Raw genomic sequence first — 18,020 nt, 5'->3', positions numbered from 1 at the left:
CTCCAGAGTGCACTGGATTTTATAGACAGGCTTGAGAAGGCAGTGTCTGATTTCTATAGGGCCCAAAGATTGGTTGAACCAGGTGTGACATTTATATAACATGCAAGGAAGCTGGCTGCCCCACCCTAATCTTATCATGCAAATGGAGTTTTTGCCTGGCAGGTGCCATGTTGCCTGTTCCTTACTGTATACCTGGCTGGCAAAGATGGAGCCACCATTTTGAACATGCCTAGTCCCAGGTAGCCTTTTCTTATTGGCACAGATGCCAGCATTCACCCATGCAAGCTTCCAGCTTGCTTGTCTATGTCTGCAGCTCAATTTTATAGGCTGCTCTTTGCTAGAAAAGAAAATGTTTTGGGGGCTGCTTTTCATAAAAAGGAAAACCTTACTGAGGATTCCTGTACCTTCATATCTGCCTAAATAATTTCTTCTTAACTCCTATATCACTATCTCCTAATATAATTACATTCTGAGGTGCTGGCTAATATGGTCACATTCTGAGGTGCTGGCTAATATAGTCACATTCTGAGGTGCTGGCTAATATAGTCACATTCTGAGGTGCTGGCAGTTAGGACTTCAACATAGGACTTTTTTGGGGGGACACAATTCTGCCTAAAACATTTAGCGAAAGCGTCAAGTCCCATCAGGTTTTTATCAATAGGCGTTTATCTGTCAGGCTAGGTGTCAGGGAAGCATCTTTGTGAGCTATCACGCTCTTCTGGAGACTGTGAAACCCTTTCCAACAGGCAGCTACATATAAGTGACACTGGTACTGTAGAAATAAACCTTCCTCCAGGGCTTTCAGCAATTGCACAGACGGCACACATGTTGTGATTCAGTGTGGCCCATGACCAGGATAAAGTTAAATGCCTTTGATACGGTGACACGAAATGTAACAAGCGGAGGATCAAACAATTGAAGGTGGAAGGATCATTCTCGTAGCCACAAGACGCTAATAATATACAGAAAACTATTTTCATAAGGCAGACTCATCATTTGATACTCTGCTGTTATTTTTTGTGGGATTTTTTTAAAAGGAAAACAATCCCCCAGTAAATTAGAATGTTGCAACCTAATACCACGTTCCAACTCATAAATGTTTTCCTTCAGAGTTCATTTGGAAGCATTTCAGACAGATTGTTAGGATTATTACTTTCTGGGATAAAATCATGCTTTTTTTTTTCAAACATTTCTTCCTCAACTCATAACCTTCCTCTCAGTAATATTTTGCATGTTGCAATAAAAAAGCAAGGCAGACAGGCAACCTCTATTTTTAGATTAAAACGTTTGCCAAAGTCAGGGAGACTTATCTAAACACTGGATTCCCACAGACATGAGCTGCATTTGCAATGCCAGACACTTAAGCCAATTTCATAGCCCACTCACAAGTGGACATTGCCAGATGTATCCGCCATCTGTAACCCCACCATTGGACACATTATCTAGAATCCTCTTATTTCTCTTAATATCATCATTGTATGAAAGTGAGCCAAACTTGGGTTGGTTTATGTAAACAACTATACTTGATGGCCTTAGTTCATCTTTAAAACATTTGGGTGCTGTGGAAAGAGGATTGGCAGGATGGGATCTGGGCAGTGATGGGCAGTTCCTGGAGGAGATTCTGTGAGCTGTGGGCAGTCGTATTGCCAAAACAGGAGTCAGGCGTCTGTAGAGCTGAGTTATGAAGGCGAATGGGAAGAAGTCCAGTCTGGTGAAGCCAGGGAGAAAGCCAGAAACTGGCTGTCTCTCAGTGGAGGCACAAGGAGTCCCTAAATCTGCAGGAACAAAGCTGAGTCCAAAAGCAAAGCAGAGTCCTGGATTGTACATCAAAGTGCCCAGAATGCAGTCATCAGACTCCAACAAATGCTACTGAGCTCTTGCCCTTCTCATCTAGGGAAACTTAAAGACCACCAGAGATTCAGCAATGAAGATTGACTTGTGCAATGTCATTTAGAAGCCAGTAGCAAAGTGAACTGGAGTTGAGAATTGCTGATTTTTCAGCTGTCACTTGGTAATTTTACACCTGACATACAACACTGTGTTTCAGAGAAGTCTTCAAAGGTTTTAGAGAGATTCAAAGACGATGGGCAAGTCAAAATTGGCCTGTTGATGCACAAACTCCTGTACACAGATGTTGACAGTGACTTTGCAAAAACTGGAAACACCTCAGGGATCCCTAAGCCAGGGATAGATGAATAAACTGTGGGCCATCTACACAGTGGAATACTACTCAGCAGTAAAAAATGAACTCCTGGAACACACAACATTGTGGATGAATCTCAAATGCACCGAGCTGAGTGCAAGAAGCTAGACTCAAAAGGCTGTATGACTCCATTTATATGACATTCTGGAAAATAGATTAGTGGAGTCCAGGGGTTAGGAGACAGGTCAGGCTTGGCTACAAAACAGCATGGGTGACATTTGGGCATAATGGAACTGTTCTCTGTCTTGTTGTGGAAGTGGTTACAGGTCTGGGTGCATTTATCAAAGCTCTTACCTCTGCTTACTAAAAAGGATGAAATTTATCATAATAAAATGTATCTTTATTTATTTATTTTTATATCTATTTATTTATTGAGATGGAGTCTCACTCTGCCACCCTGGCTGGAGTGCAGTGCTTCAATCTCGGCTCACCGCAACCTCCACCTCCTGGGTTCAAGCAATTCCCCTGCCTCAGCCTCCTGAGTAGCTGGGATTAAAAGCACCTGCCACCACACCAGGCTAATTTTTGTATTTTTTGTAGAGATGGGGTTTTGCCATGTTAGTCAGGCAGGTCTTGAACTCCTGACCTCAAGTGATCCACCCACCTCAGCCTTTCAAAGTGCTGGGATTACAGGCGTGAGCTACCATGCCTGGCCATGTCTTTAATTTTTTTTAAAAGGCTTAAGGAGAGAATAAAAACAGCATGTAGATGTGCACTTAGAAGGCAGTGTAAAAAGGATCCCAGTGTGGGCTCAGGAGCCGGACTCCCTCGATTTAAACTTTGGTCTTGTGACTTTACTGTATTCAGGCTCTGTACCTCATTTTTCTCATTCTAAGATGGGGATGATAAAAGTATCTTTCTCATAGGATTGTTGTAGCACTTAAAGGAGGCAATTATATTAAAAACACTTAGAATATTAGCTTTTTTTGATCCATCTTTACACAACTATCCAATATATCCTCAGGATAAATTCCTAGAAGTAGAAACTAGGTCAACGGTACACATAGTCATACATATCAACAAACTGCCTTCCATGAAAATAATGCCAATTTATACTCCCTCAAACAGCCTATAAGCATACCTCTGCTCTCTATCCAACACCGCCTAGTACTAATCTTTTCCAATTTACAAGGTTAAAAAAATGACATCTCTATGTTCCTTTCATTTGGATTTCTTTGATGGCTAGTAAGGTTGAAGTCTTTTCATATATTTATTAGTCACAGATATTTATTTTTATGTGAAATGCCTGTTTGTAATCTTTTTATTAGAATGTTTATAGTTTTAATATTAATTTGTATGAATTTGTTACAGATTAGGCATAATAATAAATGTTAACTTTTTTTTTTAACCAAGTGCCAAATATTCTTCTAAACATTGAAAAATATTAACATTTGATCAGGCATATACATTATAAACATTTCACCCTGTTGCTTTTCTCTTTCAACCTTGCTCATGTGGTTATTTTTTTTATTTTTTTATTTATTTTTTTTTTGCTATGAAAGTCGTTTAGATTTTAAAATTCCTTTGTGATTTCTACATTTTTGGTCATGTTTAAGGAGGTCTTCCCTTTTGATTAATCATCATGTTTTCATACAACTATAATGTTTTATACACTTCCATGTTTCACATTTGTTTGGAAATTCCTGGTGGCCGTTCTCATTGTCTGGAATTATTCTAAAATAGTAAATGTTTTTTAATTCCAAAAAAAAGGAGATATCCGATGGCATTTTTGGGAACAGATATAAACATTAGTGTATCTATCAAGGAGATGAGAGTGAGAGGTGGGAAGAAGGAAGCAGGAAGAAGGTGACTTAGCTTAGGAAGTATAGGTGCTTGGGTGGCCACAGAGACTGCTCCCCTGAAATGATTCTGGGTGATTCTTTTTTGTTTTTTGTTTTGTTTTGTTTTGTTTGAGATGCAGTCTTGCTCTGTCACCCAGGCTGCAATACAGTGGCATGATCTCGCTGACTGCAACCTCCACCTCCCGAGTTCAAGTGATTCTCCTGCCTCCACCTCCCAAGTAGCTGGGATTACAGGCATGCACCATCATGCCCGGCTAATTTCTGTATTTTCAGTAGAGACGGGGTTTCACCACATTGACCAGGCTGGTATCGAACTCCTGACCTCAGGTGATCTGCCTGCCTTGGCCTCCCAAATTGCTGGGATTACAGGCGTGAGCCACCGTGCCCAGCTGTTGTTTTTTTAATGGGGTCTCACTATGTTGCCCAGGCTGGAGTGCAGTGGTGCCATCATAGCTCACTGCAATCTCAAACTCCTGGGCTCAAGCGAGCCTCCTACTTCAGCCTCTGAAGCAGCTGGGACTACAGGTTGTATACCACCATGCCTGACTGATTCTTTAATCTGATACTGTCAGCTCTTCCTCGTCTTCCCCTTTGGCCTGACCGTTCCCCAGGAGGGTTCCACTCTCCCTCCCTTCACTGTTTCCTGCCCACCTAATCCAAACCTCAGATCCACACTCAAAACAAAGCTGATGTTTTCAAATAGAACTTCTTCCAACACTAAAATTTCCTTCCCAGATTAGCGAAATCAGACTCTGCAAACCAAGCACCACTTTAAAGGCTTGGCTCTTCTTCCTCATTTAAAAATAACGATTTGCAAGAAATAAAATACAAAACATAGGTGTAATGCATCTCCTATGACCTCACATTTTTAGGGGTTTTTTTTCTTGCCAACTGATCCTGCATTCATGCTAATGTCCCCTTTTTGTTTCCTTAAAAGTACTCAGTTGTTCCACCAAAAGCCAAAAAGAAAATAAACTATGTTTCTCAGGCAATGTGAGGCAATAGCAAAGGCCTCCAGCAGTTTGGGAACAGTTTTTGATTGAAAGGAAAGAACCAATTTTAATTGTCAGTTATTTCCTCCAGAAAAAAAAAAAAAAAAGGCAGCTTAAGTGTCTATGTATAGCGAAAGGCAAAGTTTTTTATTTGTTTGTTTTCAATTTGCCCTTAAGGCATTTATAGAAAGGAAGTAAACACAGATAATGGTATCAGACCCGTTATCTCAAAGTAAGGGAGAAAAAAATGTTCCAAGTGTTACAAATTCAAATATCAGCCCTGAAACTACTTTGTCTCCAGATTATCATTTAAATTCCTAAGCACAGAATTATGCAATATTTTAAAATATTATTTCTGAGTATTATTTAAATATTATTTCACATGCACACATAAATATACACACTCCAGCATAAATATAAATGTATGTGTATATAAATAGAACAGATACATAACAGACACGCTGCATACACAAACTTCTTTTTTTTTTTTTTTTTTTTTTTGAGACGGAGTCTCGCTCTGTCGCCCAGGCTGGAGTGCAGTGGCAGGATCTCGGCTCACTGCAAGCTCCGCCTCCCGGGTTCACACCATTCTCCTGCCTCAGCCTCTCCCAGTAGCTGGGACTACAGGCGCCCGCCACCACGCCCGGCTAATTTTTTTGTATTTTTAGTAGAGACGGGGTTTCACCATGGTCTCGATCTCCTGACCTCGTGATCTGCCCGCCTTGGCCTCCCAAAGTGCTGGGATTACAAGCGTGAGCCACCGCGCCCCTCCACATACACAAACTTCTATACTTATTTGTGTGTAGATGGAAGCAGTGTAGTGCTTTCCAAAATCAACCACGTATTTTGAAAAGAGAAATTCATTCAAAACACAAACCAGCAAATCAGTTCTCCTCCCCTGGAGAGATCTGACAATTTTACGGTCCGGAGCATAAGTACTTCTGGCTCTTTCTAGCAGGCATAGTCCCAAGGTAGCGTCTCTAAAGGCAAACATACTTTTGTGGTAGGTAACTGTTTTCTTTGCCTCTGAATAACTGTGACCACATTCTCATGAAGAAAATTGTGGCCTGTGTTGCCAGTTATTTTATTTTTCCAGAGTAGAAAAAAATCCCACCCGAAGGCACAGGAATGAAAGTTCCTAAAGGAAAAGCCCATGTCGCATCACTGTTGGGAGGGTGTCCCTCAAATTCTCACCTATAATGACAATCTAGTTGTGATGGAGACTTTATATTACTTTCTAGAATCTGGAGTGTGTGTGTGTGTGTGTGTATCTCAACACCTTCAAGTATACATGCAAAACTCTAGCAGAATTTAGCTGCAGTTGACATTAGTCGGTTTTAATTAATTGTTTCATTTTCTTCATCTCTAGTATCTTTAGTTTATTATTACATTATTACTTATGCTCTCTGTTTAATCAGGCACTTATGAAGTCTCTGTTCTGTATCTGGCACTGTGCCTGGTAACATGCATGGAAAGGTTATTTCTTTCTTCATTCATTTCAACCCATACCATTCCATGAATATTTGGGGATGTGCAAACGTAAAGATTCCTGCCCTGGAAGGGCTTACAGTCTTATTTTCTGTGCCATTTCCAGAGAATCAATTCTTAAAATTGGCCTGTTATTTATAAAATGTCTAATCTTATTAAATAAATATTTCACCTTATTTGGAGCCAAGAACAAAGCATGTAATTCATCGTGAATCAGTTTTCATAACAGAGCTCTCCTATCTGGTGTCATGTCAACAGATATGGATTCAGGCCAGGGCCACCTGTGTTACACTTGTCTAAATATTGGAGTTTGTAATTACACAGGAAGAACAGAGCTCATGTTTCTTCAAATCAGTAGCTCTTTTTTTCTCTGATTTAGAAAAAAAAAAATGTACTCATCTGCTAGAAGAGACAATGTAACAGAAAGAATACCTGTAAACACAGTTGAAAAATGGAAATTCTGATAGAATTTATCGTTATCACTTTAAAAACTGGTAAACTTAGAAACTTCGGCATCTGGCTTCAGAGATTTAAACCCTTACAAAACAGTGTTTTATTCCATGAGTCGTAGGTGGCCAAGGTGTAGCCCTTCGCTTAACGTGTTCTTTAATTTCATGAATACGGAGCTCTTTAGATGATGTCTGTTCGACTTATTTGAACATCAGCATGCACATGTTTTTAAATATGGAGCTCTGGAGTCAAGTTCCAAGTCTAATAACTGAATCTGATTCTGTATCCATAGAACCTAAGACATCTGACAGTGATTTTGACCTGGAGAACTTTCAGATCATTTTTTAAAAAATTTTAACAAGTATTATTGTGTCTTAAGTTGGGTTGTCCCAGAGCAGGCATTAAGACAAGGATGAGAAAACAAGCAGTGTATTTAAGAAATCCTGAGAAATACTGGTAAACATAGAGAACAGAGACATGGAAAAGAAGAATGCAATAAAGATCATCATCAAACCCGTTGCCACTATGGGCAATCAGGGCCCCATCTGGCTGGGGAAAGCAAAGTCAAAGAACGGACCTCAGCTATCCCACTTGACTGTTAAGGAAGCTGGGCCACTCACTTTCTAATTCCTACCTGTAATTGACTAAAAGCCATTCCCAGGGGCACTAAGCCCTCAGGGGGAGAATCATCTGCAGTCTCTCTGTGTTCACATGTACGGTGTATTAGTCAGGGTTCTCTAGAGGGACAGAACTAATAGGATTGCTGAACATATAAAGGGGAGTTTATTAAGGAGTGTTGACTCACACGATCACAAAGTGAGGTCCCACAATAGGCCGTCTGCAAGCTGAGGAGCTAGGAAGCCAGTCCGAGTCCCAAAGCTGAAGAACTTGGAGTCTGATGTTCGAGGGCAGGAAGCATCCAGCATGGGAGAAAGATGGAGTCCAAAAGACTGAACCAGTCTAGTCTTCCGTCGTTCCTCTGCCTGCTTTTATTTTGGCCGTGCTGACAGCTGATTAGATGGTGCCCACCAGATTCAGGGTGGGTCTGCCTTTCCCAGTCCACTGACCCAAATGTTAATCTCCTTTGGCAACACCCTCACAGACACACCCATGAATAATACTTTGCATCCTTCAATCTGATCAAGTTGACACTCAACATCACCTGTGCAAAAGGTGAGTGCCAAAGGGAATACGGCTACAAATCATTTTTCTGTACAAATTCCATTACACCAATTTAATTCCTGACTTAGTTTTCCATATGGAGTGGCCAAATAGGATCTCCCTCCACCTTTGTTTTTTGTTTTTCTATTTTCATTCGCATTGTGCTAGAATTAACAAATTATAGTTTCAACTGTTGTAAGTCTTCTTCTGTGGCCCTTATTTCTACCAAGTCCAGTTTTCTTTTTCTCTTTTTAGATTTATTTTAGATTCAGGGGATCCGTGTGTATGTTTGTCACATGAGTATATTGCATAAAGGGGTTTAGGCTTCTAGCGTACTCATCACTCAGATATTGAACACTGGACTCCGTGGGTAATTCTTCAACCCTTATCTCCCTCCCTCCTTCCCCACTTTTGAAGTCCCCAGTGGCTATCATTACCATCTTTACGTCTATGTGTACTCACTGTTTTAGCTCCCACTTATAAGTGAGAACATGCAATATTTGATTTTCTGTTTCTGAGTTCACTTAGGATAATGGCATCTAGTTCCATCCATGTTGCTGCAAAGGACGTGATTTCATTCATTTCTATGGCTACATAATATTCCACGGTGTTTATGTACAATATGTTCTTTATCCAATCCACTGTTGATGGACACTTAGGTTGGTTCCATGGAGGTCCAGTTTTCTTACATCTAAATTTTACTCTGCAGATTTAGCCACTGTCATGTTTATTTGTGTTTGATTGCTTCTACTAGGGACAGTCATTGTAAATGAGATTAAGAAAAGCCCGCCAGATGCAGTGGCTCATGCCTGTAATCCCAGCACTTTGGGAGGCCGAGGTGGGTGGATCATGAGGTCAGGAGATCAAGACCATCCTGGTTAATGCAGTGAAACCCCATCTCTACTAAAAAATACAAAAAATTAGCCGGGTGTTGTGGCGGGTGCCTGTAGTCCCAGCTACTTGAGAGGCTGAGGCAGGAGAATCACTTGAACCCTGGAGGTGGAGGTTTCAGTGAGCCGAGATTGCACCACTGCACTCCAGCCTAGGCGACGGAGTGAGACTCTGTCAAAACAGGAAAAAAAAAAAAAAACAGACAGTTTGACCTCTGTGTTAGCCAATCACCTAAATAATTGTGACCATTCCCCCTTACCTAGTCGGGGACTGCTCCACTGCAGCCATCCAGTTCCACCACTTACCTACTTGTGTGAATGTTAGGAGATTTATAGTTTAGCCTTCTTAAGTCCCAATTGACTCATTTGCAAAACTGTGCTAATAATAAAGACCTCCTACCTTCTTGTTAGGAATCATTCAAAGGAAATCCTTTAAAAGGACTCCTGGCATACAGTGCTCCCCCATGTGCTATTCATTAGGATTGCTGTTGTTACTTCAGATCATTATGTTAGTTATATTATATACTACTGATCGCTTTGCCAAAATTATACTCACCACCCATACTATTTGTAAAGAGCAAACGGTTGTGTCAAAATGACAATCAGAACATTCCACTTCTGGGTTAATAACCCTTCCTCATAGGGTATTCACTGGTGAGAGTGATAACACGAAATGTGTAATGAGCCTGGTACCTAGCGGACACTAACCACCTGACTTTCCCCTTTTCCTTCCCTGGGGGTATGTGCCTTGAACCTGGAGGATAGGATAGTGATGCAATGATGAGTTTCTAGAAATTGACCTTCCTAAGCACAGAAGGGGTTGAGATCCACTGATGGACGTTTTATCAAGTTGGTTATAGTGAAGCTCCAACATCCTTTCCAAAATGCCTTAAGAAAGGTGTGATTTCTCTTCTAATTTTGTGGCTCTCATACCATCAGCATGTAGGGGTATTCTATGTGCTACTTACGATTTTGAACTTAGTAAATTGCTTCTATACGACTCATGTATGTGTTCTGTGTTTTTGTCTTTTTAAGATTTGATTGTGGGTGCATTTGGAACAGGAAAAGTCGCTGTTTACAGGTACGTGGCTGGTAGTATTCAAATGTTTTTCTCATTGTTTCAAATACATTTTCTTGTTAGTTTTGCCTTAAAGAGAGGATTCCAACGATTTATTCTGGGGAATATTTAGATGCTCTTTTTAAAGTCTAGAGGTATTTTTTGCTCTCACTCTTTCTTTCCTTTGCATTTTTACTCTCATACTGCATGACCAAACTTCCAGATTTTATGAACATAATGTTAAATAAGATATGAAATGAAGCAGATCTTATAAAATGACCCACTTTTTAGATGTTACTGTATTTGATTTATTCTCTTTGCTTTGGAAATGCATTGAAATGTTCACTTGTAAAGAAGGGGTGCAGGGTAGAAGAATGTTAGTATTTATCCTGGCTTCTATAATCAAACTGGACACTAAGTTAGGGAATAGAACATTCCAAGAGTTGGTAGCCTCCAAAGGCAAGTATTGAAAACAGTTCAAATACAACAGCTATGGATTCCAAGCCTGGACATTCCATACACTGACTGATTTGTAATCCTGGGCAAGTTCTTATCACTTTCAGAGTTTCAGATTTCTGATCTGTAAAAGAAGGATAAAAACAATATTTATAAGGTTACCTTTGTTCAAAGGATTCAGTGAGAATATGCGTGTGGTGTACACAGAATAGTAACTGGGAAAGAGGTGGTGCTCAACTTCAGCTTCTTTAAAAAAAAAAAAAAAGTTTTATGGCAGGACACGGTGCCTCACGCCCATAATCCCAGCACTTTGGGCGGCCAAGGTGGGTGGATCACTTGAGGTCAGGCGTTTCAGACTGGCCTAGCCACATAGCAAAACCCCGTCTCTAATTAAAATACAAAAATTAGCCGGACATGGTGGCACACGCCTGTAATCCCAGCTACTTGGGTGGCTGAGGCACGAGAATCACTTGAACCTGGGAGGTGGAGGTTGTAGTGAGCAGAGATTGTGCCACTGCACTCCAGCCTGGAAGACAGAGTGAGACTCCATCTCAAAAACAAACAAACAAACAAAAAAAGTCTTATGACATGAGAATTCAAGACACTAGGTCAGGATATCAAGACAAAAGGCCAAGGGCATACCTGGGTGTACTAGGCTCATAGTGCTAACCTAGTCAGCTTCCAGAGATATTCTAAGGTTAAGTTTCCTCAAATAGGTAAGATTTTCTTCTTCATCAGTCCCAAGATAAACTCAAAGAAGTTGATTTGTACCAACCATATCCCACTTAAGGTTCTAGAGAATCAGACAGTTGAAACCCTCAAGGTTTCTGAAGTATGGGGCTTGGGTTTGCGGTGGCCGTGGAGTGCACCACTCAGAGCTGCTGGAGCAGAATGGGCACAGGGCTCAGCTGCTCCGCTTCCAATCCTCCACTTTCGTGACAAGGCCGTGTTTTCCATGAGCTGCTCCCAGCCAATTAGTGGACACAACAAGAACACAAATGTAGGCCTGTTTTTGCAAGACACGGAAATCCTCTCACGGGCAAATTTGGCTCAAGGACTCTCCATTGCCCAGGCCAGAACTTTCTTATCCAGTCCTTTGTCCTTCCCTTGATCCTTCCAGGGATCAGAACTCCCAGCCCCCTCCACTATCTCCCCACTTTTCCTCATAAGTGTTTGACCCCAGTACATCTCTTGCATATCTAGTTCTGTTTTATCACCTGCTTTTCCAAGGAGTGGAACTAACACAGTATTGAAAGCAAAATTATGTAACAAAATACAGAGAAGTGGCATGAAGGAACTTAGGAGAAATCCCATCAGGCCCATTGCTTATTGTTTAAAGCAGTGCTATAAACCCATTCGGTCCCAAGACACAGCCCTTCCTCTTGTTGGGGGGAAACTTATCCAACATGGCTTCGTTTCTCCCTGTCATTTGAGGACTTTGGCTTCCAACGATCATATCTTGGAACCAAGCTTTAAAATCTGCTCTATTCCCTTCCCTCATGATTTATTAATACTTTTTTGTTTTGTCATCCTCATCTGGGTGGCTGGAATTGGGTTTACTTACACTCTGTCAGTCTCTCTCCTCAAATTTGGCTATGTATTAGCATCACCTGGAGACTTTGATTAAAATTCCAATGTCTGATCCTTACCCCATAAGTTCTGGTTCAGTTGGTGTGGCAGGGCCTGGGCATAGAATTTGTTTTAAAGCTCTTTAGGTGATTATATTGTGCAGTCAGGATTGAGAACCACTTCTCTGGCTGATGTACAGAATTATTCTGCAAACCCACCTTCGTGTATTTAGCTAAATTTGCAAAGCTCAGCTTGAAAACTATCAGTGGAAATTTAAAAATTATCAAGGATAATTTGCAAACTTCAAGTACTCACAAAATTAAAATTATCAATGAAAAGTTGCAAACTTTAAGTACTCACAAACACGAATGGCTGTAAGATGATGTATTTCATCAGATACAGATGTAGATATGCTAGCAGGTGGCAGAGCAATATTTCACAGCAATATTGCCATAATTCCGGGGGCCCACTTCATAAAGAAATTAGGTTGTGTATGCAACTTTGCTTGATAGACACACAGCACTCTTTATTTGTGTTTGTGTGCTTCCAGATGTGTTTTGAGGTGATTAGCTGAGTGTGATACCCACCTGTTCATGCAGTGAGCAAAATTCTTGGCACAAATGCTGAGAACGTTGGCAATGGCCTCTGGAGTATTCTGTCTACTGCTGAGTTCGATATGCAGTGAAATGGGCTTCTGCCTGCCTATCACCTTTGTGTTTTATTCAAACAAACCCTGCATTTTCTCCCTGCAGAGCAAGACCCGTTGTGACTGTAGATGCCCAACTTCTGCTGCACCCAGTGATTATCAATCTTGAAAATAAAACTTGCCATGTTCCAGACTCTATGACATCTGCAGCCTGGTGAGTTAGTCCAGCGCTTCTCAAACTCCAATGTCAATTCACATCACCTGGGTATCTTGTGAAAAATACAGACTTGGATTCAGTAAGTCTGAGGTAGGGCCTAGATTTTGCATTTCTCGAAAAAACTTCAAGAGATGCTGCTGCTGCTGGTCTGTGGCCCAAGTTTGAGTAGCAAGGAATTAGTCTTTCAAGAGAGCCTATGATATGACGCTGATCTTTGGCTATCGACTTACCATTCAAAGGCTACTTCTCCAATCTACAGGCTCTAGGTGAGATGAGAAGTGTAAAAACATTTGGGGAAATTCCCAGTGAAACAAATCTTGGAGATAGCTCTTAGATTCTTGGTGTACTAAAATAAACACTAACCACGGTAAAAATATAACAAAATACCTAGACTCTTACATTTTGGCATATGCTTATAGATACTGCTTTTCAGGCACATATAATGTCTTATTTATTTATTTATTTATTTATTTTTTGAGATGGAGTCTCTGTCACCCAGGCTGGAGGGCAGTGGCACAATCTCGGCTCACTGCAACCTCCGCCTCCCAGGTTCAAGCGATTCTCGTGTCTCAGCCTCCTGAGTAGCTGGAATTACAGGCACCCACCACCATTCCCAGCTAATTTTTGTATTCTTAGTAGACACGGGGTTTCACTATGTTAGTCAGGCTGGTTTCAAACTCCTGACCTCAGGTGATCTGCCTGCCTTGGCCTCCTAAACTACTGGGATTACAGGCGTGGGCCACCGTGCCCAGCCGATGTCCCATTTCTAACTAGTCAATTTACTGAGTTAATTTACTGGGCTTTCTATGCTGACAACAGATGCCAGTTTTGTAACTTAGCATGCACAGCTAGACAGAAGGAACACTTTATACAAGTAAAGATTTTTGTGCCATAAGCTGTATTTTTGTGTCCGTCATTAAGAATAGCGATTGAATTATTCCTTTTGCCTGGATGATGGAGGCTTTGCTTGTACTTTCAGAAGCTGGCTGATATGACGCCTGAAAGTGTTCCTTCTGAATTTTGTCAGCCATCTGGAGGGAGTACAAGATGGAACTTGACTATAACACAGTTCAAGAAAATACCACTTTGTTTCCCAATATGTAGGTCCTCAAGGGTTAGAAGTCACCATGTTGGTTAATACCTTCAGGATATACCCTCTGAAAGATCAACAAATCCTTGGGGTGTTTAATATTTTGCCCTTATTTTTCAGGAGACGTGGTCTAACTCAGACAGTATTTTTGGTTTCTGAGAATGTCAGACTTGCAGAACTAACCACTCTTGACCCAGAGAACTTATTTCCAGCCAATTTTAACATGTTGTTGATGGCCTTTTGACAGGAGTTCATACTGGAGTCAAAGCTTTTGAGGGTGGAGGGTGGGGACTTAGAGGACCCTGAAGAATTCTTTGAAAAACATCCTATTGCTGGGAGCTGGGGAGTGTGGCGGGAAAGCACCCTCTTCTTTAACTGCTTTTGAAAAGAGTTGGAAAATGCCCTGGGCACATTTTAAAATGGTTTAAAACCATAAAACAGTATAATGAAAACCTGATCTGAGAAAATATGTCAGAGAGCCAGCATTTATCCTTACCCATGAATGATTAAATGAACAATGAACTGAGAGAGTTGCTACTTGTTGATGAGTATTAAAACTTCAGTATTTCCCCAAAACAGGCTCACATCTTCATAACAGAATGGACTTCTAGGCTGAATTCCTTCAAGCACATGTGGTACACTCTGATATAGAATGTTGTTGTTTTGAACTAGATAATTGATTCTAAGGGTTTTTAGTTTAATGGATATTTGTATAAGACTGAAGTGTGTGTGTGTGTGTGTGTTTTTTAACCAGATTAAGAGTTCTGTTTGGGGCCGGGCGCGGTGGCTCACGCCTGTAATCCCAGTACTTTGGGAGGCAGAGGCGGGAGGATCACGAGATCGAGACCATGGTGAAACCCTGTCTCTACTAACAATACAAAAAATTAGCTGGGCGCGGTGGCGGGTGCCTGTAGTCCCAGCTGCTCGGGAGGCTGAGGCAGGAAAATGGCGTGAACTCAGGAGGCGGAGCTTGCAGTGAGCTGAGATGGCACCACTGCACTCCAGCCTGGGTGACAGAGCGAGACTCCGTCTCAAAAAAAAAAAAAAAAAAAAAAAAGAGTTCTGTTTGGTTTTATGGAAAGGATATTACTTTTTAACAAGAAAATGTCTTTCTTTTCATGAGCCATTTTCTTACTGCATTTAATCATATTAAGATAAAGTGCAATTTGTTATGTGGACAAATGTATATCCCTTTACAATTATATTTGTTTCTATTGCATACATTTTTCTGGAAGAGGTCTTATTTTCACATGCAAAATTTGTGAATGGTACCTCAGAGCCTCAGAAGACAGAAAGTTAACAGCTGGTCCAGTCTAGAATGTGTTTCTTTGATTCTCTTTTTTCTTTATTTTAGGAACTTAGCTTAGTTTTTCCAAAATGATTGAAAGGTCTCTGTTGATTTTCTCTGCTGTTATTTGTGTCTGTATTTGATATAACCTTATACCATACATCTGAAAACTATCACATAAGCTCTACTTGGCAAATAGTTCTTCACTTCCATCAATGTGGATTTCTGTGTCTTTCAAACGGCAGTGTAGTTTTATAAAGTATCTATCTTTAATTGGCATTTCTAAGTTAGAAAAAGGGGGGAAAAAGCCAGCTCAATAAATATTAACATAAATGGCAACTAACCAATTATAAAAAGAAAAACTAGCGAAATACTTCATTTTAGAAAAGTAAAAGTGAGTAACGACCCAGTTGTCCAACCTGATTAAAAAAACTTGTCAGATGTGAGTGACCATGTGAAACCTGCTATTTGCTATCACTGAAATAGGACTGAAAACTGATGAGAATATAAAACGAATTGCTTTGTACTTTTAAATCATGTTTCACATTTATCTCATTTTCTCTTCATCGTAGATAGCTATGAGCACAGTCACATCGCAGAATCATTATTCCAACCATGCTTGGGTTGGGACTAGCCTCAGAAGATCATGTAGTGTATCACCCTGCCTTCTGGCCATATCAAAAGCACTGTCCACAAACAGTTTAATTTAGAATTTATGTAATAAGGGACCTGGGTTGATTTGATGGGTTTTTTGTTCCATTCAGACCTATTTAGACCAATGGGCCATACTGAAAATGACCAATATTTCTAGTTTGAAATTTTAATTCTAATTTAATAAAAGTTTACAGCTTTCCCTAATGACCCAAGTATACTTTGTAATTAGCTGTAGGCCTGCAAATGACCCTAATTCTATGCTCTATATGACCTGTGATGTATGTGTGCTTATATATAATATAGTATGTATGTTTTTCTAAATTCAGAATGAACACATCAACCCACTACTATAAAATCTTGAAATTTGCTTTATAGATCACAACAGAGAGCTTGAAAAATTATGACTTCACAGACTCTTTTCCACTAAAGTAATCTATGAACAGGCAGGTTTAGGTTGGAGTGCTATTATTGAGAATTCAGTACATTGTAGCAGTGATATTACACTCGTATGAAAAAAGGTTAAGGTCATCCATTTGCTAATGATATTCAGATAACAGAAAGAGAGAGCTAAGAAAGAAAGAGAGATTTATACTGACATGTAATTCATAAATAAATAGTAACCCTTTAGCTGATAACATCATTTATCAACTATATACCGTCCCACAAGGAAAAAAAATGTTCATTTGTATAACTTTATTCCTTTTTAAAAATTTGTTATTGATTTTGAATTGTTTGTATTAAAAATACTGTATCTAAAATGATTTTAATGTATATATGTTGATAATTTAATTACAAATAGGAATTTATTTTATAAAAGCTAATGGCTTTGGTCTACACAGTTAATGATGAATAGAAAAAAAGATCATTGGCCGATTTGAACATACACTCAAATACTTTCAAAAAGGTTGGACACAGAAAAATTCTAATTTTGAAAGCCAGGCTTACTACAAAATTGAAAGATGTAATTAACTCTTCGTCTTTCTTCAATAATTCTAACTGAAGCAGAAGCGAGTTGGAATCAGTGATTTCTCTGGGCAAGTGGAATAAACACTTGTAATAGCGTAGACATTTCAGGAAACTTTTGACTTAATGGTATGTGGCAAATTATTTACCCTGAGGGGAGACATGGACTGAGGTCAGGGTAGATAGATGAATCCCAGATGTGACACATTTTCATTATATTTGACACAGGAAGCTGACACATAATTAAAGTATGATTGGGGATTATTTACTCCCTTTGAATTCCTTAGAAATATCCAAATCATACTATAGTATTTTACTGGTAAAAAGTTTATGATTGTCATTAAACCATACTTAAGTATTTTCTTATATTTTCACTTTCCTAGAAATGCGAAAAGGCCCCATCTCTAGTGATGGCTGCCAGGGCTTGGAATTTTTCAGGGAGAGGTGAGCACTTTCATTCAACAAAGGCAGCCAGGGAGTCAGTCATCTCTCATTCCATCTGTAGCCACAGACCAAAGCCAAGTGCAGATCATCCTATAAGCCAGTGCAGACATTGCCTCGAATGGTAGTGATGGTGTGTTCAAGGCACAACTCCAAAGTATCTCTCATGGATATCTGTCCTCTCCTGATTGTCTTTATTCCTGTATCATTGTGCCCACCTAGCTTGAGACAGCCGTGCTAAGCTTCCTGTTTTCTCTTTCTCCTCTCCCTCTTCTCGTCTCTACCTCCAGTCTTACCCTAACTGTAGCAAGATTCTGCCAAATTCCATCTCCTTCCAAGCAGAGTGCGTGTTTTAAGTTAAGCATACCATGTGTTCCATGCTTCTGAAGATTAAATCTGCATTTTTTAGCATGACTTTCAAAGCCCCATTCCTCACCGATCCACCAAGCCAGCCTTGCCTCCTACAACTTTGCCATCTTGCTTAGTGCCCCGACCACATTGAATTTCTTCAGTTTCTTCAAACGGATCCAGATTTTTACTCACCTCCAGATTTTACCTCTAGCTATCCTCTTGCTCTGCTGCCTAATTCTTCCCTCCCTGGCACATGGAAGATACTGACATGTATTCATTGAATAAAAGCAACAAGTGATTGA

The 18,020-nt window shown here is 40.1% G+C and overlaps 1 protein-coding gene across 2 annotated transcripts in view; it reads left to right on the top strand.

Moving 5' to 3' along the window:
• ITGA8 (integrin subunit alpha 8) overlaps nt 1–18,020 on the top strand; it is a 196,554-nt gene that overhangs the window by 91,626 nt on the left and 86,908 nt on the right. For both annotated transcript variants that reach the window (XM_055296660.2, XM_055296659.2), the window contains 2 exons: nt 10,022–10,067; nt 12,821–12,928. In XM_055296660.2, coding sequence (XP_055152635.1) covers nt 10,022–10,067; nt 12,821–12,928 — 154 coding nt within the window. The remainder of the gene's footprint in view (nt 1–10,021; nt 10,068–12,820; nt 12,929–18,020) is intronic.

The sequence above is a fragment of the Symphalangus syndactylus genome, chromosome 10 (assembly GCF_028878055.3).
Source record: "Symphalangus syndactylus isolate Jambi chromosome 10, NHGRI_mSymSyn1-v2.1_pri, whole genome shotgun sequence".
Lineage (NCBI taxonomy): Eukaryota > Metazoa > Chordata > Mammalia > Primates > Hylobatidae > Symphalangus > Symphalangus syndactylus.
This window is presented reverse-complemented; position numbering and strand designations above follow the sequence as displayed.